This window comes from Gymnodraco acuticeps, unplaced genomic scaffold (genome assembly GCF_902827175.1).
Source record: "Gymnodraco acuticeps unplaced genomic scaffold, fGymAcu1.1, whole genome shotgun sequence".
Classification (NCBI taxonomy): Eukaryota; Metazoa; Chordata; class Actinopteri; order Perciformes; family Bathydraconidae; genus Gymnodraco; species Gymnodraco acuticeps.
Window position 1 is genome coordinate 1,563,693 of NW_022992250.1, and position 25,412 is coordinate 1,589,104.

General features: G+C 41.3%; 1 protein-coding gene across 2 annotated transcripts in view; it reads left to right on the forward strand.

Moving 5' to 3' along the window:
• Nucleotides 1–25,412, forward strand: part of jade2 (jade family PHD finger 2) — a 218,792-nt gene that overhangs the window by 28,745 nt on the left and 164,635 nt on the right. For both annotated transcript variants that reach the window (XM_034206657.1, XM_034206658.1), the window contains exons 2-3: nt 13,035–13,098; nt 18,733–18,818. In XM_034206657.1, coding sequence (XP_034062548.1) covers nt 13,035–13,098; nt 18,733–18,818 — 150 coding nt within the window. The remainder of the gene's footprint in view (nt 1–13,034; nt 13,099–18,732; nt 18,819–25,412) is intronic.

Sequence of the window (25,412 nt, forward strand, 5' to 3'; positions counted from 1 at the left end):
CCAGGAGGGAGTTGCAGTAGTCTAGGCGTGAGATGACGAGAGCCTGGACCAGAACCTGCGTCGCTTTCTGTGTCAGCTATTTGTTGTTTGTTGCTTGGCCGTCGGCTGAAGTCTTTGCGGTGTATTCCAGTGCAACACATGGCCAAGATGCAGGAGACGTTCCGTCGGGACGTGTTCTTTGGTGTCAGTTTGGTGTGTAGAGGCTTTTACACACCCTTGACAACAATTCAACACATGACCTTAGACAAAATTGCATTCAGGGTGAAACATTTACTTTTTCTTGTCAATTGGCCTTATGGCTAGTGAATGTTCAGTTTTTACCAGCCTTTCAATACATTACATGTATGGATCTCATTTTATATCCTGCTTGCAGTAAAAGTCCAACCTATTTAATTAGCATAGTAACAAGGAAACCTTTTTCCCCATATTGCTTAAGACAAATAGTTCATATATTCACATGAATAGCTTATTATTAAATTCATGAGCTCATTAGCAGAGTAAGTCTGGTTTAATATAGCGAGGCGATTAAAGCAGGATGTAAGGAGCTTAAGGTTTAAGGCGGGTCTTGTTTTTAGTACTTAGTGCATTTCTCTGCTTGTTGTGGTTTTAAACTGTACATTTGTGCGTTGAAATGTTATTTAGTTTTTTGTAGACATGAGCAGAGCTTTTCTGTTGGCCTCTGTGAGCTGTTGCCATCTTTCTCCGTTTATCTGTCTTAGCATATTTCTTACTGTCTGGATTTTATCCAATCTTTCTGTCTCCCTTCATCTTTTGGGTCATCACTCTTATTTTTGTCTTGAATGATCCCTTTTCTCTCAGTCCGCTATTGATCTCTGAATTTCTCTTTTCTTGTTGCCTTTTTCCAAACTACATTACATCCTTAATTTAACCAGGGGATCTTTTTGTTTTATTTATTTGTCAAAAACTTTCAGACAAACCAAAACCACATTTGTTGTATTTATTTTTGTTTGATAGTGTTTTCTCCCTCTTATAACATGGTTTCATTGATTCTGACAGCTGTTTGCCTCCAGCTATTCTCCTGCTTCAACTCTGACAAAGTGCAGGTTCAGTTTGGGATCTCGATGCAACACTAAAAGTAGTATGACATGGCAGTTTAACAATGCTGCACTGCTATCAATTGCACTATCAATTATTCTGCCTTATATTTTTCTATTTGAATCAATACATTTTTCTCATTTGGTCCAACCGACCTTCCCCAAAACAAAGTTTACTATAATTACAGAAACGGCATATATACTCACATAGAGATAGTCTTAATCAGTGTTTCTCTTTGAAGCCATTTTTGCTTAACATATTAAGTTGAATAGGTATTTAATTTTCAAACAGTTTGTAGTATAATGCAGAATAACATACTATTGTAAAATCTTAAGATCATGTACAAATATAATATTTGGACTTACAACCTGAGAACCTGAATGTGTGTGTTGCTAAGATGTTCCTGTTTGTCCCCTTGTGTATGCTTTTATTGTATTTAATCAACTTACAGTATATACCGCCCTGGCCTCCAGGATATGTTGCGTTCCTGGGTTTAAACAAGTTAGATCCATCCAACTCATCCAGTGCGTTCACACCTGCCTTGTATAGTCCGGTTGAATCGAACCCTGGTGCGTTTAGTCGCTTGGTGCGGTTCATTTGGGTCGGTGTAAACACAATCCGAGACCTCTTAAGTGAACTAAACAACCGGACTCTGGTCCGCTAAAATAGGTGGTCTCGGAGCGCTTGCTTGCGAACTCTGGAGCGGTTCATTGCTGGTGTGAACGCAGTCTGCACCAAAACATAGGAAGCGTAGTATTTACGTGTCACAAGAATATCTTCAGCGAAAGAGTCTTCCTCTCCTCTTTCTCTGCTTCCATCTCTCAGGCAAAAAGCACTTTCTTTCAAGATAAGATCCAATCTTCCTATTCCAATCCCAAAACACTATTTTCCATCTTTCATCCTGGACCCCCCCAAAGCCCCTTCCCCCTCCTCCCTTCTGTCAAGCGACTTTGTTAACCACTTTGAAAAAAAGGTTGATGATATTCGCTCTTCTTTTTCTGACTCACCTCTACTTACCACTGGGTCTCCAGACCCTCCTTTCACCCACACACTAACCTCCTTTTCCCCTCTCTCTCCAAGTGAGGTTCTTAACCTCATTACCTCTGCCCACCCTACCACCTGTCCTCTGGACCCTATCCCTTCAAACCTCCTTCAGACTATCGCTCCTGATATTCTACCGTTTCTCACCCATTTCATCAACACTTCTCTAACTTCTGGTCACTTTCCAAACAGTCTCAAGGAGGCAAGAGTAAACCCTCTCCTAAAGAAACCCACTCTCAACCCGTCTGATGTTATAAACTACAGGCCTGTCTCTCCTCCTGTTCCTGTCTAAAACACTTGAACGCGCTGTCTTTAAACAACTCTCCTGCTATCTCCATCAGAACAACCTTCTGGATCCGCACCAGTCTGGTTTCAAGGCAGGTCACTCAACAGAAACTGCCCTCCTTGCTGTCACTGAGGAACTACATACTGCGAAAGCAGCCTCCCTCTCCTCTGTCATCATCCTTTTGGACCTGTCTGCTGCATTCGACACGGTGCAGTGCATGACATTAAGGATTTTGGGAGATGGCCCTATGGGCCATCTAAGCTAATTTACAGATGGCCCTGAGCCAAATAGAGATTGTCCTGAAAAATGCGCGCGGACGAAATGGCACGAAGGGTTTGGGGGGCCTCCGTCCCCCTAGAAAATTTAGATTTTTGCAGGTCTTAGATGCTGTCTGGTGCATTCTCTAGACTGAATTATTAGATGAACCACCACAATATTGTATTGTACAATTTCAATTTTATTCTTAATTTCACTTGTTTGTTTGTTCTTGTTTGTGTTTGCTCGCTTGCATCCCCTGCATAGCTATAAGAAACACTTAAGTTGTTGGTCAAGACACTTTCCATCTGATGAAGGCAAATGCCTTCCCAGATGTAAAAAAGTAGAAAACATTACATTCAGTTATTAATGCCAAAACAAACATTATTTACACTAGTATGGCCCCTGTTAAAAATGTTTGTAATGTTATCTACTGTAAGTTGGTCGAACGAATGCCTCCTCATCCGGAAGCTGACCGAGCAGACCCGAGCAGCAGTCGAGAGGAGCCGAGCGCATCCGCGAAGCACACAAAATGGCGACGTCATAGTTCCCATTAGCCGGCAAATCTAAATGTCCGGTCAAAATAATTTCCCTTTAGCGCAATACCGCTTCAGTTGCGCCACTTATGTGACAGACAAAATAGTATGTGACAGACGAGAATAGTCAATTCTAATGTCTAACATGTGGAGAAAGAGATGTCCTGTATGGGTTGATTGTGCGTTGATCTGTTGGTAATGCCTCGGGGTTCCGGTGGGCATGTAAACAAATACATAATGCTGCGCTATACTTTGTGGCCTCACCCAGTTGCATAGCGACACTTATTGTGTAGGTGTCTTTTAATAAACAGGTAGTCATATCATTAGCTAGAACTAGCTGAATCTGATCGATATGGACATGAACGCGAGTGAAGTCTAATCTGACGGGAGAGAGAGATCAGCTGAGCAGGCTGACGAGTGGACACGCAGCTCTGCATGATCACATGCAGCGGTGAGCGGACAAAACACACACGTAGCTATTTTAATTACCTCTCAAACTACCTAAATTAGTTATAGATATGTTTAGTTTGACTGTCGGGTCACTCATTACTGGATCCGCAAGCTGCATGATACTGGCACAATAGATTGCCCGATCGGGCAACCAGCAGGTGAGGCTTCATTGCCCGAGCTAAATACTAGATGGCCCCGGGCCATCGGGCAGTCCTTAATGTCGAGCCCTGCGGTGAATCATCAGATCCTCCTTCGCACTCTCCAAGAACTTGGAGTTTCAGGCTCTGCACTTTCCCTCCTCACCTCATACCTCAAAGACCGCACCTACAGGGTTACTTGGAGAGGGTCGGAGTCCGACCCTTGTCAATTAACTACAGGGGTCCCTCAGGGCTCTGTTCTTGGTCCCCTCCTCTTCTCCTTGTACACAAACTCGCTCGGATCTGTCATTAGCCCGCATGGTTTTTCATACCACTGCTACGCTGACGACACCCAATTAATTCTGTCCTTTCCCCGCTCAGAGACCCAGGTCGTCGCACGCATCTCTGCTTGTCTAGCGGACATCTCTCAGTGGATGTCTGCTCATCACCTCAAGCTCAACCTTGACAAGACTGAACTGCTTTTCCTTCCGGGAAAAGGTTGTCCCACTCTTGACCTAACAATCAACATCGGCACCTCTGTTGTTTCCCCGACTCAGACTGCAAGGAATCTGGGTGTGATCCTAGATAACAACCTGTCCTTCACTGCAAACATAGCTGCTACAACCCGCTGCTGCAGATACACGCTCTACAACATCAGGAGGATGCGTCCCCAGCTGACCCAGAAAGCGACGCAGGTTCTGGTCCAGGCTCTCGTCATCTCACGCCTAGACTACTGCAACTCCCTCCTGGCTGGTCTACCTGCATGTGCCATCCGACCTCTGCAGCTCATCCAGAATGCAGCTGCTCGCCTGGTCTTCAACCTTCCTAAATTCTCCCACACCACGCCGCTCCTCCGCTCCCTCCACTGGCTTCCAGTGACTGCTAGAATCCACTTCAAGACAATGGTACTTGCGTACCATGCTGCGAATGGATCTGGCCCTTCCTACATCCAGGACTTGGTTAAACCGTACACCCCAGCGCGTGCACTACGCTCTGCATCAGCCAAACGGCTCGCTGCACCCTCGCTGCGAAGGGGACCCAAGTTCCCATCAGCAAAAACACGTGGGTTTGCTATCCTGGCTCCAAAATGGTGGAATGAGCTCCCCATTGAAATCAGGACAGCAGATAGCTTACACACCTTCCGGCGCAGACTGAAAACTCATTTCTTTCGACTCCACTATTAACAAAGCACTTATATACTAATACCTAAAGCCAGTTGAGTAGCACTTGAAATGTTTTTGCTCTATGAAACCTGATGTACTTATATGATTCTGTTTTCTTCAAGTTTGTATTTTGTTGGTCGAACGCACTTATTGTAAGTCGCTTTGGATAAAAGCGTCAGCTAAATGCAATGTAATCCGCGGTTGTTTAGTTAAAGAGTGAAGCAGAATGAAGTGTTGAAGAGTGTCGTGTAAAGTAAAAATTCTCCGTCAATTACATAAAAGTAAGAACACCTGTCGTCGGTGAAAAGCCCCTCCTTACTGCAGAACGTCTCTCATTATATGTGTTATAATGTTTTTTAACGGACGTTGTCTGATTATTAGGGCTGTCAGTCGATTAAAATATTTAATCGCGATTAATCGCATGATTGTCCATAGTTAATCGCGATTAATCGCAAATTAATCAAATTTTTTATCTGTTCTAAATGTAGTACCTTAGAGGGATATTTTTCAAGTTTTTAATACTCTTATCAACACATGAGTGGACAAATATGCTTTATGCAAATGTTTATCATTTGAACAATGACAAATATTCTCATGAATATTAAACACAACACCCTCTGAACATTACAAATATTCGCCTCAATTCAACCTGGAACCTCTCTCATACAATAATACAATACAGTGTGTGTGCGTGTGTAGAGACACTGTGATGGGTCGTTGGAGCTATGTGCAACTCAAGGCATATGCTCGAACGGGAGCTGCCTGGACGCTGCAATCATGTTGCGTGCACTATCCGTGCTGACTGTTCGTACAATGTCCCACTGTCTGGCTACCTGCATAAAGTCAAGTGCTCGGCGCAGTTGTCGGCGAAATGTCGCTCCTCTGTTTTCATTTAAACAGCTCCTTATATCCGTTAGCGCAGCTAGCTAGCACCAGATGCTAACAACAACAATACACGTAAGGTCTCTCTCTCGCTCGCTCGTGCCACACATACACACACCCTCCCGGTCCTCCCGATGGCCAGTCAGGGCCTGCCGGTGAGCGTGGAAGTGTGGTCTGCCGCAAGCTGTCAACGTCAGCTTGTAGATGGTATTTTAAACTCGATGCGCTCTGAAACTACGGGGCGGCCGAGGACAAAAAATACACATGCGTTAATCGCGTTAAAATAATTAGTGGCGTTAATTTTTTTTGTGTTAACTTGACAGCCCTACTGATTATATAATCATATGCGCGGGCCGCTAGTGTCTGTTGATCTCCAGATTGACAGCAGCATGAGAATAACCTGCCGAAAGTGCCGATGCTCCATGGCGGAGGCTCCGGTAGAAATTGCCGGGATTTGCGTTTTTACCCCCTTAATGTCTGACCAATGGTTGAACAGCATTTCCGTGCACATGGAGAGGGGTCTGCCTGCATCCACTTTCAGGACAGTTCCGGTGCAGACCTCCACTCTCAGGACACCTCCACTCTCAGGACAGGAAGTGCACGCTAAGAATTCCAAAATAAAATCACCACTATCAGTACAGTGCAACTTTCCAAACAAGAAATGCACGCAAATACAAAATAAAATCGGATCGTGACACTTATTATATACATATGTATATATTAGGGCTGTCAAACGATTACAATTTTTAATCAGATTAATCACAGCTTAAAAATTAATTAATCATGATTAATCACCATTCAAACTATGTCCAAAATATGCCATTTATTTATGTATATTGTTGTGGGAATGGAAAGATAAATGAAAGAAGGCGGATATATCCATTTAACATACAGTATCTATGTTTATTATAACATTTTTCTGCGTGTCAAAATGAAAGACAACCCACACACCTATCAATCATCAAACCGTGGGGTCTTAATTCATTACGTGTTGATTTCTATCAACGGGGGAGTACTTCAGGAAAGTCGACAGAGGGAGGGGGGCGGCGGCTAGTGGAGTACTTCGTGACCACAGAGTGTGAACGTTGTGATCAGCTGTTTTAGCGCAGTTCTCCAGTGAATGGGGGGAGTCTCCCTCCGCCGCCGGTTGGCGTAGTTTTGGCACAATTCCGTTGTACAGACCGACGTTAACAGCAGCCCTGTCTGTGCACACGGAGACCGACTCTGTCGTCCGGTGATCTAACCGCCTTCTGGAAAAGCTTCACAAGTACGTCGGTACGCAAATGCGCTTTGTGACACAAGTGACGGTACGCATTTCAGATTACGCACATAACCTGCGTACCAGTTATGTGCACCCCTGTACTACAGCAAAAGTATTCTCCGTCGGGACTTCCTGCAACAACACCACGCCGTTATTAAAGATGTTCTATTGAGAAGACGATCACTACGTGACAAAAGTTTTAAAAACCGTGGCTACTGAAATCAATCTTACTAACTGCTGTCTGTGCAATTTACTCTGCGCGAGTTGGCAGACTTTATTTTGCTTACTTTAACATCATTTTTCATGGTGGGGTTAAGCCATTTCTTGGTATGGGTGTAGCCTACCAGCCATACCCTGGCGCTGCCACTGGTGGCACGTATGGGGCGGGCCATTCTGCACATGCGTTAAATGCATTAAATATTTTAACGCAATTAATTCAAAAAATTAATTACCGCCGTTAACGCGATAATTTTGACAGCACTAGTATATATATATATATAGATATATACGGACACCTTGTATTGTTGTTACTATCAGTACAGCCGCAGCGCCACTTTCCGAACAGGAAATGCACGCAAATACAAAATAAAATCGTACTGACACTTATATATATATATATATATATTTATTTATAAATATATATATGTCCCCCGGTAGAAACCGGGTGAAATAGCCAAAAAATAAATAAATAATAAAACCGGGGAAAAGTGAAAAAAAGTGTCCGAAAATAGGCACTCGTGAGGCGGGCAGAGTCCCCGTCAACTCCCGTTACATTCCTCCATGGTGTCATTTGAGCGGGGGGGTCAAAAGGGCTTGACCAAGGCCGACCCAAAGTGCACGGTGGGCGGACTCATCACCTCCGTGATGAGTCTCCATTGTGATTTGAAAACTTCCATCAAACGAGTCCTTCGGTGGGCGGGAAAAAAAACGCGTCAGAATCGTCACTTCCTGTACTGACAGTGGAGGTGTCCTGAGAGTGGAGGTCTGCACCGGAACTGTCCTGAGAGTGGAGGTCTGCAGGCAGGCTCCCATGTGCACATGACTTGTGTTTAAAGTTTATAGTCCGTTTGAGTTTTGCCCGTGTGAACGCAAACCGAACCTTCTGAAAAATTAAACAATGTAACAAACTGTCGTCTGGTGCGAACCAGAGAAGCGGACTATTAGGTGTGAATGCACCTGTACCAAACACAAGACTTTTGACTCATCCTAGGATTTCTGTCTTTTTAAAACTTAAAGAAACGTTTTGTTGTATTGCATGTTTTTTAAAAGAGGGCAACTGTAGGACCTTGGTGCTAATGGTTAAAGGTGTAGAAGAAGTAGATTTGCTATTTCGGTCCACAGACTTGGCAAGTAGCAAAGTCAAAAGTCAAATAAAAAACAAAGATGGATTTAAAAAAAAAAGATGTGACTTGAAGAATATGAATTCTGGCTCTGGAGATAGAAGCACGGAATTCCTGTACCATCTGTTAAAGCTGTTTGGCAAGAAAGCAGACCGACTGTCGCACACTGTTTCTCTCGCTCAGTCTTCTTTTTGTCTTTTTTTGTGTTCAGAAAGTAACCCAGTGCAGACCTGGCGTCTGGTTCACTGCACTGATTGAGATAAAGTTGTACATTTGAGAGTCTTTCCCGCTTCCCTTTTCTCCTTCATCCACTCCATCTCTCTAGAGAACAAGAAATATCTCAATCTACAGTCTGGGCTCTGGTTCACTGGACTGATTGAGACAGGGTACTCTGTACTGCATCAGAAAGAGAGAGAGAGAGAAAGAGACTTGGGAACTGAGGAAGAGTGAAAGAAAAAGTAGGATATCAGGTGGTCAGAAAGAGTGAGGGAGAACATGAACTTAAAGACTTTTCTTGGCAGTTGCAGAGCTGTGAGTCTGACTCTTCCCTTAGGTGATCCTGCTCCAAAAATGAAGGGTGTTTTTTTTATAAAGCAGATACACTGACATTTCCAATTACCATCAGTTCTTTCACTTTAACGGGCCAGTGGTTCTCCATTTTTACATGAGCATTCAGAAATACCGGGCTGCCACCAGGACAAGAGGTTAAAGAGACTGTCCTGTCAGCTTACAATCAAAGGTTCAGCTGCCACGACAGCTATGTGACGGAGACACTGAATCTGGTCACTAAAGATACCAGCAGACAGAAAAGTTCTGAAATAGACATGTTGCAATTATCAGTTAGTGGGTATTAATATAAAAAAGTAAATAAATGACATGAAAACACATTTATTGGTAACCATTTTGCAATGACACAGTCTGGCTAGTTGACTTAACAACTTAAGCACCAACAATTTTGTCACAGTGGTTGGTGGTCCTCTAATCTGGTCAAAACGGCAAGAAAAAGCAGTGTTGCAAAAGAAAAAGTGCAGCACAGAGAGAAAATCATCAGATTTAAGTCCAATTTCCCCTTTGGAGTATGCATACAATCCAGCAAGTGTTCGGCTTATGCTTGGAGTTTGTGTTCAATAAAACTCTTTCCAAAAAGTGGAACCAAAACCGCTACAGACATGGTACAAAAATCGAAATGTTTCTCCAACAGCTGCTGTAACAAAACGAACAACAAAAAAAACAAGATCATAGGGAGAATCAAAAGGCCCGTCTCCACACAACAGGGAATGTTTCTCTGGATTTTCGCACTTTACCAACGGTTGGTTAGTGTTGTCAGCAAACCAAATGAAAACCAAACGTCAGCTTGCTAGCCACAAACCCATTGATATGTCAGTGTGAAAACGTTCCCTCTCTTTGGAGACGTGGGTGTGGTTGACTTAATGTATTTTTTCTTTCAAACTAAAGTGACAACCATCTGTTAAATACAAAACCTGCTATGAAATATATGGCATAAAACAGTGTCTTCAGTGCCTTAATAATAAATATAATGCACATTTTCAAGCAGCAGCAGCTTACTTAGGAACTTGATGAACAGGGAAAGGTGAATAATGCACTTCAGGTAATAGTTTTATCCCAAAGTGGCATTTTAAATAAATATGCCAGCCTGTAAAAAACTCAATTATTTAAAAATTCTATCACATTTAAAAGCACTTCCACCAAAGTTATTGAGATTTTTATACAACAGTATTTGATATCAGATCTGTAATTCTTAGAGTGCATATTTGAAAAGCTCTGTTTTGTGTGTTGGTGTTTTGCAAAATAAATAACTATGTCAAGGTTTATGGAATTCCACCATCATTAATGTTATACACCTGCATTTTTTTCTTACTGTGAAACATTTTCCTACTGTGAAATGTTAGAAAGGCCTATTGCGCTTGACTGACTGTTGATCTCTAAAATCTTCTGGGAGCCAGCACTACGACTCTACACATTTCACACCCTCGAGCTCTAGTATGTGTGTAGCCTATTTGATGGAGTTTCTCTGGGAATTCAACTGAGCTTTCTGCATTTATGGGTAATAGAGAGAGCAAGAAAAGAGACAAGTTTCACCCTTGGAGCTACGTTAGGACTTGCATAGCAACAATTGCTCATAACTCCTTCTTGACTTCTTGACTCACAAACTAAAACAATTGAGTTTACAACATTTTGGAAGCATTAAAAAGGCCTGCAGATAACAGAAGCTGCTTATAATCCTGACCTGATTTCTCCATTTTTAAATCTTGTACGAGTTTCTTAATAGTAATGCAACAAATCAAAGCATTCACATTGATCGATCGAACCTGGCTTAATTTGACTAATCATAACACAAAACCCTCCACAGCTCTAGCCATACATATCAAATATGTGGGTAAACACATCTTTGTCTTTCGTTCGTTTGGTTAAATCAGAAACAAGAACCGATAACATTTCTAGTTCTCATGCCTTTTAATACTTCTTGTTTTGTACGGCTGTGGTCCTTTCCGCCACATAATACCCTGTTCTTGTAAATGCTTCTAATAACATTTTAAAGCAATCCATTTAGAAGTCCGCTGTAACAAATAAATCCTTTTTTATAGCACATTTTTTCTTACTGTTCACATTTTCCTTTGGGTGGTCAGGGGAAAAACTTGACTGGGCTGAAAAAAAAAAACCTGGTACCCTGAGTGTGGTTTAAGTGGGTCGCCTCAGAGTTTAACAGGCGAGGGGAAACCCTGAGATAAATCCAAGCGTGCAGACTTGAAGTCAGACAGACGTAGCATAGTGGAGGAAGTCAATGATGTACTTAACAACTCTCCTCAAAGGCAGGAAGACGAGGGTGAGCAAGACAGATGGGGGGGGGGGGGGGAGGTGAAAAGATGGATAGAGAGAGAAGCGAGAGGGCGGCTTTGGAAGTCAATAATGTGCTTAACCTTACTCTGCAGACTCCTTGTGTCCCTGTTATTGTAAGGAAGAGAAGATAGGATGGGGGGACGTAAAGGAGAAAGTGGAAACGAGTAAGATGGAAGGACATGGGAATGGAAATAGTCAGAGGCAGCAGAGAAGCGCTGTGTTTTTCTGTCAGCATAAATAGTAGTTAAGTGTATGCAGGGCAGGCGGGGGGGCCGGGATACAGGAAGAGCCCCATATAAGAGGGAATAGCCCAGTTTTATAGCCACATAAATCTCTGTTCCCCACACTGGAGGTTGTAACCCACCTCCTCCTCTTTTGGCCTTCCTTCCTCGGTGTAGCGGTTCGCTAAAACCTCCTTTTGACTTCTTGACTCTGTCTGCCGCTCTCTTTTGCTTCATTTCTCTCTCTTTCAGACTCTATTGACCCATGCCCTCCTTTTTCCCTCTAAGTGCCACTTTATATATTCTTCCATTGACCCTCATGCAACCAGGGCAAGCCTATAAAAACATTTCTTGAGGCTGTTTTTTTTTTTTTGCCTCATTGATATATTTTCCCTTTTTCCCACTTAAAACCTTTGTCAGGGACCCTCTAAGTATGAATATTTTTTTAAACCAAGATACCTTTTTAGTACATCTCTCAAAACAGACCATTTTAAGTGGTGCTTTTCATAATGCCTGTTTAAATCAATCAACAAATCAATCTTACGAGTGTGGAAAACACCACTAGTCATAACATGTTAATTGAATTCTGATGGCATTCTCTTTGCAACACTTTGAACACATGATCACTTATCATTGTTTATCACTCAAAATACAAGTAATTTAGGTCACCTATTATGCAAAATCCACTTTTTCACGTCTTTTATACATACTGTAAATATCTGTCCCCTCTGTGTTAAGGGATTCGGAAAGTTTCATGAAAAAATATCCTCTCTTTTTGTTCTGCTCCAACGATATACTGTAAAAAGTCTTTGTATATATCTGAGACCTATAATATATTGTTAAAAAAATAGCTTTATAGGGGACCTTTACGCCTGTTGAATGTAGTCTTGCTGTTGGGTGTTTTTGTAACAACTTCTGCTTTGTTGTAAAAAAGTTATGTTTACATTCAGTGTTACTCACCAAAACACATTGTGTGTATCCTTGAGATCTAACCAACTTGTTGTTGAATGCATTTAGTTTTCGTGCCCTGCCTTCTGCTAAGTGGCACACCTCGTTCCAGAGATACAAGAAAGCACATTTTTATTGCAGATAAAATGTTGAAATAGTCTGTCATTGTAGTTTGTGGATGAACTGTAGTTGAAAAGTTAATTCTCTAGTCATCTGGCTGAATTCAATGTGTTTGTTAAATAGAGATGTTCTTATCACAATATGAAGGTGGCATTTGAATTTCCTTATTCATAGAAACACAGAAAAAAAGGTTCTTGTCTTCTGCTGCAACACTTCAAAGGGTGTCCTGTTAGAGCTGGTTAAGTATTTTTTCCTTTGTAACATAATGAAGAAAGAAGTACCTACAGTATGCACAAATGGGGACCTTATACCAGTTATAGTTAGACCAATAGCTTCTAGTGAATACTGCAGGAAGAATTTACAGACCACATATACAAGGACTCCCACTTCATGGTGAACATCTTCTCACTCGTAATTTCTCTCTCTCTCTCTCTCTCTCTCCTCCCCCCCTCATCTCTCCCTCTCTGCCACCCTGACAGATGGAGAGCGAAAAGAAGAGGAGGAAATACTCCACGAGCAGCAACGACTCCGACACCACCGACAGTAAGTTGAAGAGAGAGAATCAGGGAAGAGGAGGAGGAGGAGTGTGTGTGTGGTGTGTGTGTGTGTGTGTGTGTGTGTGTGTGTGTGTGTGTGGTGTGTGTGTGTGTGTGTGTGTGTGTGTGTGTGTGTGTGTGTGTGTGTGTGTGTGTGTGTGTGTGTGTGTGTGTGTGTGTGTGTGTGTGTGTGTGTGTGTGTGTGTGTGTGTGTGTGTGTGTGTGTGTGTGTGTGTGTGTGTGTGTGTGGTGTGTGTGTGTGTGTGTGTGTGGTGTGTGTGTGTGTGTGTGTGTGTGTGTGTGTGTGTGTGTGTGTGTGTGTGTGTGTGTGTGTGTGTGTGTGGTGTGTGTGTGTGTGTGTAACCTGGAAGTGTCAAAAAGTGAGTGCCTGTGCTGCTGTTGTGCAGTCAGATGCTTTGTTTAAGTCAACTCCCTCAGGGTATTTCTTGTATTCACTCCCCATATACATGTTTCTTTCCGTCCCTTTTCTACTCATTAACACTTTTCCCTTTTTAAAACATGTCTCCAATATAAATATGAATATGTAGCCCAAGCAGCTTTCATGCAAGATCAAGAACAAGGGCTGCTTTTAAGAGAAAATAAATGTCTTAGGTTTAGAAAAGCCTTTGCCCTTGCAGGTGTAAAGACTGTGCAAGAGAGATTTATACTAGCCACAAGAAAGAAAGAAGTGGTAAAAGAAAAATGAAGTAACCTTTATTCTATAGAAATCACATCAGACAAAGAGTAATAGGCACTTAAGAATGCCACTGAATCAGTTATTTAATATAAAGAAACAGAAATAAACGCCTACATATAAGTAAGAGTAGATTCTTAGACAGTAGAACTAAGCAATAATCCTGAATTATATCTCTTTTATTTGTAAAGGCAAATGATAAAGAGGCAAGAAATTATGATTTGTGTTTGTTAAACTGGATTTTGCTGAGTTTTCCTCAGTAAAACATCAGCTGCTTTTTCTCTTCAACTGGTCCTCCGGTGGTGTTGCACAGAGTGAATGAAATGTTTCATATCATGTCATTTTATTTTTCGAGTTTGATAACCTCAGTCAAATCCTAAAGCTGATTTGCGCCTCATTGCCTCTAAAAGCTGACTGCTTGATGGCTGCAGCTTTAGTAAATGACGCGGCTTTTACATTAAGAAATTGAATAAAACCTGCATCTCACATCTGGGAAAATAAGATTAAGATTAAGATGGACTTTTATTAATCCCTCGTGGGGTAATTGTTTCTCTGCATTTGACCTCCTAGTGTTAGGAGCAGTGTGCTGCCATTTTGAACAGCGCCCGGGGAGCAGTGTGGGGAACGGTGCCTTGCTCAGGGACACCTCGATATCACTTGGTCTTGCCGGGACTTGAACTGGTGACCTTCCAGTTGCCAAGTCAAGTCCCTATCGACTTCGCCAGCACTGCCCCACTAATACCCCCCCAAATACACATTAGATTTAGGATTTGACACAGACTCAACACAACCCCTGAGACAGACTTTGTGTATAGAAAGGCATTGATGTTTAAACGTCTTTTGTACATTGTACGAGACAGACAGTCGGCCATGAGAGAGAGATACGGTGATGGGAACATCTGGCCAGTCCAACACATTACAACTCTGGCAGCTTCTGCTGGAAAATCATTTTGATTGTAAACAGTCTTTGAACAGCGGGACAGTTCTACACAAGCACACTTGGCTCTCACAGCTGTCAGAACAATAGGAACATTTTGGCATTAAAGACGGCCAGCGAAAATTAATATTGAATGTCATTCTTTTTGGCTATTAGGAGATCAAGATGAGTAATTCTTGGCATTTTGAATTGTGCATTTTAAGATAACAGGTAAAAATACTCGTTTGGCTAACATCTGACATTCATATCAGCCAAACAATCTGTTGAATCAAGAGAGGATCTTCTTTTCACTTTTTTGTTGTCCTAAAAGCTTTTCTAAACTGATTATTTTACTTCTTCTCCTTGGCTAACTTAGTTTATCCAGGGTAACATAACAAACCAAAATAAAGTGGCTTAATCTGCCTTTTAAAACCTTTTTAATTAGATTTTTGGATTAACTATGAGTGTTTGTTCTATTGATGCACTCTTCTAGAGTCTCTCTCAGCTAGACGTATGAATTGACATATAGACAAGGTATTCTCAGTTTTCTTTTGTCACATCTTTCTTTATTTCAAAATATAACATTTTCAAGATACTGTACATATTTTTTCTCTTTTTGGAGAATTGCAAAAAGGCAAATGTCCCTTTTACAATGTAAAAGGAAATTCAACACATTAAACTCTTTATCTGTCAGAAATAGTCCAGATAATTGCTTATGGAAGTTAAAAACATTCTTAACCCTCCTGTTGTCTTCGGGTCAAATCTGACCGATTTACTACTTTCATCAATGATAATAATTAACATTCGATTGCATTAAGGCTTTATGATATCCTTCACAGTAGACATTTGAACATATCAAATTGCTGATCACCACTTTCATTGAATTTTGATTGATTTGGAACGGGTGGCGCTATAATAAATATAAGGATTATTATTATTATTAATTTTGGATGATTTAGTCAACTTTGTAACACCCATGGTGTTCCCGCCATAAAGAAAAGGAAATAGTAACCATCTGGATCAGATAAACAAAACACACACACACACACACACACACACACACACACACACACACACACACACACACACACACACACACACACACACACACACACACACACACACACACACACACACACACACACACACACACACACACCACACACACACACACACACACACACACACACACACACACACACCACACACACACACACACACACACACACACACACACACACACACACACACATACACACACACACACACAAGATGTGTTCCCCCCCCTTATGTGCCCATTTCCCCATGTGAATCACACCTGGCACACGCAATACATGTTCAGTGTCTATTCTTTGTATATTTACTGCAGTTGTTCATGTATACCAGTAGTCTGATACAATATTTACAGTTTGAAAGGGTGTTAAATGAAATTTGGTGATGATTAATGGTTTTTGTGTTAATGTAATAGCAGTTCAAACAGGACCAGTCAAATTTGACCGCGAACACCAAAGTAAGGGGGGGGGGGGGAAACGAAGACAATAGGAGGGTTAAAATAACCTTTTCCTTATAAGATATATACTCATCAAGATTTACATCTGTAAATAGAGGAATTCTGTGTAATTTAATGGTTTAAACTTAACTGTAGCCGGGGCGACCACATGGAAGTGACCTCGTGCAGGTTTAAGTGTTATGTGGTCACAGGTCTGCATGTATAAATTATTTTACAGCAGGTTTAACAGGCAGCCTTTTCAGACCTGACTGAGCCACCCTGTGCTGACGGCCGCACTCTTCGCTTTATAATTATCCGTTAGCTGTTAGCTTCCCCTGGCCAGTGCAGCGTGGGCTCCAGCTGCATCTGCTGACTGGAGGTTATCAGGTTTCTAATTGAAGGATGCCCATGATAATTTTGCCTGCCATGCACCAAGCAGGGCTTTTAATTAACACACGGCCATGATGGTAACCGCCCACTGTGCTGCGGCCCGCTCCGTTATCTGGCCACACAGTGATGATGAGGCGCAGCTGTCTCGTGGGGCATGTAGATCACACACACACACACACACACACACACACACACACACGCACACACACACACACACACACACACACACACACACACACACACACACACACACACACACACACACACACGCACACGCACACTATAGTTGAGTGCAGACAGTTCTCCCACAGATGTGTCTAGATAATGTGCATTCAACAGCATAGATAAACACATATTTAAAATGCCACCCCACCCCTTTTACTGTTTTTTTGTCATTTAATGTGTTTGTCTTGAGCAAAGTAGAGTCTCTTTTATTCTTTAGACACTCTCTCTTTCACACACACACATACACAAGCTGGGAGGTGGTAGTCCAATCCAGTCCCACAAAAAACAGCTACATAGTTTCACAAATACGCCTCTTAAATTGTGAAATGGCTTCCCTCCACATTCATTTCTAATGGCCAGTGTCCATGTGACATGAATGGAGGATCAATTTGTAAATAATGTGATCAAACCCAAACATGGCTGTCAATTCACTCCATATTTCCTGTCATGCTGTGGGAGTTAAAGTGTGTTTTTGTGTGAGTATATGAAACTGTGCAACTGAGAGTTTGAGACATTAAATCAATGCATGCAACATGTGTGTGATGGTGGGAGAAACTGTGACTATAAGCACGCATATGTGATAAATACGAGGAAGTGTTAACATGTTTATGTACAGCACACTGTATATGTTTATGTGTGAGTTATGTATGTCTGTAGGTGTGTGTAGGGAGAGAGGCAGTCTGTAATTTTGTAGAAAAGTCTGACAGAAGTTCTGCCCTCTGTGCTGTTAGTTGTTTAGACGTCACAAGTAAAATTAGCACGGTGGCAGCACTGCTGTGGTGTCGAGGAAATATGTTGAGTGGGAGGCAGCACACAAACACACACGCATGCACACACATGCATACATAAATGAACACACACAGTCATGGTCACAATGTGCTATATTACACAGTATTGGGATATTTGAGTTTTCCATTATGCCTGTGTGATCACTGATGTAACTTAATTGCCAATGTGATGTAATATTTAATGACAGCCTCCTTTGCGGTGCACATATAAATGAGCTTCTGGCTATCTGATGCATGGTTATGTAATTTAAAACATATATAGAAAAAAACAGCATTCATTAAATTACAAATAGACACTCTGTTCAAATATATGGCACCAGAAAACACATACAGGGCTGCTGATTGAAGCGGTGGGTGGGATATTGGCAGCAGAGTCAGTTAATTGCCATTAAGTTGTGTATTAATGAGGTTGTAAAGACCACAGTGGACTAACTGCTTAACAAGATGCTATTTATACTGTCATTACTTATTAAACCTCTTAATAGATCATCATCAGTCGGCTTCAATTAAAGCGCTCACTCAGTGGTAGTACTGCCATGGGTGTCAAAAAGTCACGGGCAAGGTCTTTTTGACTGATTTCTTTTAGTGCTTCTCTGCATTGTTTGGACTGCCTCCATCAGATGCATCAAAGCCCTTGAATTCTATCACATTTTAAGAACACTTAAAAAACAATGAGCTGCTTTTTGCTCTATATTAAGTAATTCGCTGCTGTTTCATGATGGCTGATGTTACTGTGTTTTTATTGTATTTGTGTTGTAAACCCTCTCTGCAAAACCAATTTCTCCAATGGGACAATAAAGTGTCTTTGGATTGAATTTGAACGCACGCTGTGAAACATGAAGTCTGATCCAGAGCCAGAGACCTGTTCTTCATTCCCCCCCCCCACTTTAAATCATGATTCACACTCATGAATGCACATTCTTTACAAATCAAACACAGATTAAGTTTGTCTGATGTTCTGCTCCAGATGACTGAACACTGTTGTCTTTACAACTGGGTCCCAAGCTGGGCTCATTTGTCAACAAGAAAGATGTGCAAGTTTTGGTTTTCAAAAAAATACTTATTGAGTACAATTGAAATAGACGTTTGCTGGTTCTTATTACACTGAGTATGCTCTTCCTTTTATTCTGTTTCTGCAGGTCAGATGACGTCGTGGTCGAGGTCATCCAAGAATACGGTCACCAGCAGCACATGGGTCCGCCTCCAGCACAAGAAACCATCAGAGGTAAGTTAGTGTGGCAGTTTGGTTCGATGACACGGGCATACATTGTACACAAAATGTGTTTAATGAAATGCAGCCTCTGTGTGGCCCACACAAGCTCACAGTTTTGCTCCACTTGACTTGCTGTCTGTTATTTGCTGTGGCTTTGCTGAATTGTCAGAAATGGTCAGATTCCAGCGTAATGTCTGGTTGTTGGGTTTGCTGAACATTGGCATGATCTACAACTTTTATGACCCAGTAGCTAAACCGATAAATTCCTCTTCTGGCTTTTAAATTCCTGAAACATTTCCCAATTTCAAGTTTTCTTGTAAAGGCCTTAAAATGGCTTGGATTTAACCCTACACCTTTGCCTTATTTGGTATGCATGTAGTTATATTATGACTATGCACATGTATCTGGTTGAAACTGAGACCTTCTAGTTAAACAACATGTCAAGGTAAAATGTATGGAACCATGTCAGGATTCATTATTAGTTCTACAGCAAAACCAATCTCTTTTTGGGTAAAACTTTAAAAAAATTGCTCTGGAATATCGATATTGCAAACCCACATTTTCTCTTGAAATGTAGCCAGGACATTACTCTTTTCCTCTGATAGCCCTTGTTTCTGAAAATATGGAAAGCTCTTCCCCACAAGTAATCCTTTTTAGCTGTGATCCAACGCCATTGAGTTGACTTTAGACTTGGGAAAACCCTGATCCAGCAACTGCAGTCACTTCTTTACTGAAACAAACAGTTATGTCCAGATTAAATACAGTCATCTCCGCCACCACAGCTAAATCAACCAGACGCATGGATGGCACAGATTGGTTGGCTAAAATACCATGTTGAAACATCCATATGCTCATGATGAATGATCCCAAGGACTCTCAAATGACCACCCTGAGGAAGAAACTGGCATAATCCAGTTGAAACATGGTGCAGTGAACCAGTTGTGGTGCAGCTTCGCTTGCCGCCATCACACATTCCTCCCACTCAGTCAGTGAAGTGGGTTCAAATCTGTTTGAGGGGAACTTGTCTCTTGAGTTTCACTTCAAAAATAACTGCCATTTGAAACAAAATACATCTAATCTTAAAAATGGGCAGGGGAGATTTTTGAATAAAGGAGAAGAACCTTTGATGGCACCTCTCAATTTCCAAAGATGTTCAGTAGAGCACCTTAAACAATGATTTGTTTACAAAATGAATTAATACAATTTTAAAGGGTAATTTGCACTCCCCCCTGCTGTGACCTCTCCCCATTCTTCCTCCAAAAAAGGCAAATGTGTCTAAGGTTTAATTGTATAACATTTTAGAAAGGAGAATGAATAGAGCTAAATGGCATGCATGGCCCTGAACCACCCCGAAGTACAAGTCATCAGCAGAGCATCTGTCATGTCTGTGCATTTGAAGCTTCCTCCCCCTCAGCTCCATCCAGTTAACCACAGGCTGTTGGAAGGTCCTGTCAGCAATCAGTCTCTCAGTAATTACTACTGTAGCTCCCCGCTCTGACCCGGGCCTCGGATGAAGAGCTGGGGGCCACGTTCCCTTTCATACCGCGGCCTTGTCGCCTTGCTCCAGGGCACACTGCTATAAAAAGGAAGATGTTTTGCAGTGAGTGACAGGAAAAGGTTGAATAAAGAAAAAGGGGTGGTTGACATCTGACAGGTTCAGTTTCTTTTCTACGCACATGTCAGAAAAGCTTAACTTGTTGAATGTGAAAAGTGTGTTGTCTTGCTGCTGGAGAGAGTATATCATTCGCGCCTCCTTGTTTGAAGCTACTTGCACTTCTTTTGTACTCTCATACTTGATAACATTTATTTTGACCATGTTGTCAATGAATTTGAATTCTAGAATATTGCTTTTAGGGTTTTTTAAGTTCAAAATGGCATTCAGTGAATGTTCTGTAATTCCAGAACATCATGTAATTGCAATGCATTGGATCGAGACTACAAACACATGCAACAGACGCAGCACTCTTAGGAAGATTTAGACACTTGCTTAAAATATTATTGCTAATGTAATTCTGCCAAAAATATACAGTATATTAAAGCAACTATTCATGTTCTTCAGCTGAAGTGATACACTTTTCAAGAACAACCAGCCCTTCAGCCAGAAGGTAAAGTCTAAAGTAAGGGCTGTCAGTGTCCTGAGGCAGTAGCAACAGCCTGTTGTATGTTTAACATGTCAAAGGTCATGACCCTGATTGAATGACATGTCTCTTTTGACTAACAATCGATAACAATACTTAAGCTAAAGCAAACATTGGAGGTTGCTATTTTTGGCTCTGTTATGCAATTTACTATTCTTCAGTTTGGCAGAGAGGAGTGTCTCTTTCTTTGCTCTCCTGTCAAGGATATCTGCATCGTACCACTTTAATAGTTTCACTGTGTTAAAGAAGAGAGAGTTTCAGAATGTCTTGAAGGAGTGAGAGTGCTGTTGACTGTTTTACTTTTGACCTGACTCACTAAAAGAATAAGGATTGTCTTTGTATCTGAACAGTGGGTCAATCAGGCTAAAATAGATCATAGAAACATGGACAAATTGACACATGTAAAAATGTCCATTTCCATGTGTCAATTTGGTGTAAAACTAATTAACAAGCAAGTAGAAGTCCAATTTTCAAGTGCCAAAAAAGTCTGTAAATGGATGGTACGAATCGGTATTTTGTCACAGCAATATTTAAGGACTGGGTTGCAGTATTTCATTAATCCATTATGTTCAATAACAAACTGGTTTATATTAAAGTACATCGCATATTTAGTTTTCTTTGACATTTTACATAAATGTCAATTTGAATTTGTGAGTTTGCATACTTTCCGTGTCTACGAATCACATTTGATGTTGGATGTGGGAGCCAGACATATCCAAATCTAAATCACTTTTGAAATGATCAACGAAAACTAAAAGCACGTTTAAAAAAGGGTGGTAATCTAAGGGAGTCAAATATACTAATCAGTGCATCCCTACTGCGAAGAAGATTGAACAGTGGCTCAATGCAGACATGTTTATGGAATGATACTCACCCTGGTTGAGGGAGGTGTGGCGAATAGTAAACACTACGGGCTTGTAATGACAACTTTGCTCTTTTCTAAAAACGATCCGTCTCTATTTGCGCCTTTGCGAGTCTTTCACTCCAGCTTTGACTTTTCTTAGAAGTGGTTTAGAGAGCTTTAATTGGGGGAAGGAGGACACAGTCAAACGCTACATTCAGTAACGCTGTTTTCATCTCAGATAAAATGAGGGCAGCTATTGAAGATTTGGAACCTTTTTGTAGACTAACAGGAAGTCGTTATGACTTACAGGACATACACAGACGCCACATATGTGTTCTTGTGGTTAGGGGAAGCATTTGAGCACAAGAGTGTTTGTGCTTTCGTGCACGTAGATAACAAAAACCTAATTTAAAAAATGTCCTGTAATGTAATATAGGTGGTATGAAACTGAGTCACCAGTTAGACTGTTTCTGAAGAAGGCCTCGACTTCATCCCTTCTGACAAAAGCAGAGCTCCCCTTCTTCAGAGAAATCCCCCTGCTCTCACTCAGGGGATTGTGTGACACTTGTCAAAACACTGAAACATGGGCATTGGACACACACATTTATTAGAGGATACAAAATGTCAAGACGGGAACATGAATTCACAAACTCTGCACACGCTGGGGGTTTCTTCAAGGATTGTGGTATTGAAATGTTGTACCACACACTCGGAAAATGGGGTTGTATGTATTCAAATGACTTGCTTTCTGTTTTTCATTTCTTTTTTCGGTTACTTTTTGTTTCTCTGAAGATCTGTCATTCTTTTAGACATGGAACACATACAGACACTTGAACTTTGGTCTGCACAACCACACTTAAATATCCATACAGTATGTCTCCAAATCTGGTGAAAAGCATATTTAATGAGCTTTAAATCACGTATCAATGAGATAATTATCATAAATGGTGCAAAATGGGGCATGGGTGAATCATTTTGTGAGAGTTACTCTCACAAACACAAAATCGTTATGCAGTCTCATATTCACAACCAGGAAGAGGGGTGGGTAGGTGTTAAGAGGCTAGCAAAGGCACCTAACTTCCTTTTTATAATCTATTTTTCTACAATTGAAATGGGCCTTCTCAGTTGCTGTCTTTTTACATTACATTACATGTCACTTGTTAGCTTTTATCCAAAGCGGGGTTTGAACCTGTGACCCCCTGATCCGAACACCTACACACAACCCACTGCGCCACACGCCACTCCCTCCCGCTTTCCTATAATGATGTAGCAGACATCATACTTGTTACTAGGCTTGTTGTTCTCCTGCATATTTTACTGGTGTGCTGAAAGGACAATGTCTTAATAAGGGTGTTTTCATAAAGTCCAATAGTGGTTTAGTTTATAACTGAAGAAAAAGCTTTAGAGGCTAATATGCTAAACTAAATATTACTTAAGCAGACTTTAGTGTTAGCGCCAATACCTTTAACAGGCTGTTGTGCAGTGCACCATGGGAGGAAGGAAGTGGTAATGATGGGGTTGCCAAAAAGTATGATGGCAGAACAGGTGTGAAACTCTCCAAATTGCTATTGTTTTTATGTGCTCGGTGCATATTTACTGTACATTCAAGCCAAGTGTGCATGCGGTTTGTTTAGCAAATGTACGCATAACAATCTGATAGTGACAATGTGAAGGGCGGGGGGGGGTGGCTGCAGCAGTTTAGGGGGAGGGGGTGGCTGCAGCAGTTGAAGTAAACAAGAACAAAGATGATGAATTAAATTCAACTAGGAATGCATGTAGTATTATTGTTTAGTAGGTCATATATTTATCTGTATTGCTGATGTTCTTTACATTCAGCTTTGGCTAAGTCAAGTGTGGCTTTAATTGTCTGTGGCAGGGGCGTTTCCTTGACCTGGAAACATTAGGGGCTAGCCCACAGTGGCGGCGCCAGAGATTTTCTTTTGAGGTGCTGTGGGGTAGCTTGACATTTCATAGAGGTTGCTCAAACATGCAGGGTTTCCCATTAAGGTACCGGGCGCTACAGTGGGGGGTGGACCTAACCTCCTAGGGGAAGATTTTGTTAAAAGCATCAATCTGGTGCACTTTGAGAGCAAAATGAAGAGATCTATGGATACATCTCTCAACACCCATATGAAACAGAACTGTAAACAGATTTACTTTTTCTTTATGGATATTTTACAAATCAATCCCCTTTTAAACTGTATTCTTGTTTTACTGTCATATAGTATTTCATAACTGTTTTTAATGTATTCTCTTATTTTATTTGATGATCATATGAAGGTGTGCCTTGGAAAATAATCTTTTACATAATAATTGCATTCACTGAACACGGGAAATTACAATCCTGCCGTCCTCTCTAGTGTCATGATGAGGTTCAGGTAAAGCACGGTTAATGTATTATATGCAGGGGTGCACATAACGTTTTGAGTGAGTTACTCAGATGAGTACCAGGAGACAGCGTTTGGTACTCACCCCACACGAAGCGTGGTCCTCCTCAATGTCTCCTTCACTGTCCTCTATTTACACTTCTTGCATGCTAGATGATGATGAAGATGATGAAGATGCACCTCCCTGTCTCTTTTTAAGCCTCCGTTTTGTTTTCTCCAAAACTTGTTGCCAACACTGTGAAGTCCTTGCATTTCATGAGGCCAAGTTGAAGGATCAAATACTAAGAAATGATCACATGACTTGAAGTCATATCTGATTTCAGATGTGGGAAGTTACTAAGTACACTTATTCAAGTACTGTACTTAAGTACAATTTTGAGATTTTTTAACTTTACTTGACTTTGATCTACTTTGTAAAATTAGCTGCACCTTTACCAGCTTTGAGACTTTAATGATCAATAATTATAAAACACATCATATATATTATTCTGAAATGGACCAATCTGCACAATGACTACTTTTACTTTTGGTACTTTAACTATATTTTGATGATAATACTTTTCTAATTTTACTTGAGTAACATTTTGAATGCAGGACTTTTACTGTAACAGAGTATTCCTACACAAGATCTCAGTACTTCTTCCACCTCTGTCTGATTTCAAACTCTTCCAATAACACTCCGAGTAAGTTTGCAACTGTGTGTTTCACTCCACTTTGGTGTAAATAAAACTGCAGCAGCTTGACCACAGAGCGTGAACGTTGTGATCAGCTGATTTTGCGCAGTTCTCCAGTGTGTGCGCAGGGCACAGAGTGTGCACAGGGGAGTCTCCCACTGCAGCCAGTTGGCGGAGTTTTGGCACAATTCTGTTGTTCATACTGACGTTAACCCTGTCTGTGCACACGGTGAACGACTCTGTCGTCCAGTGATCTAAGCCTCTGCCTCCTGTAAGCTTCACAGGTCCGTCGGTTATGTCCTGCGCGGCTCGGCCAGCACCGCAGTTCAATCAGTCATAGAGAGTCCAAAGATTTTTTGCAGGGACCGAAACAGAAATGTAGCTGCTTAATGTCTTTGAGTTTTTTGACATGTCTAGTAGTTTACTCCATTGAGTGTTGACAAAAAACACGTGTAGACGAATTATGTGTTTTTGTTTTGATGTTTTGAGATACGCAAAGGCGCGTAGTGACACAAGTGACGTTACGCAATTCAGATTTTTGCCGCGCTAAAGCCCTGAATGCC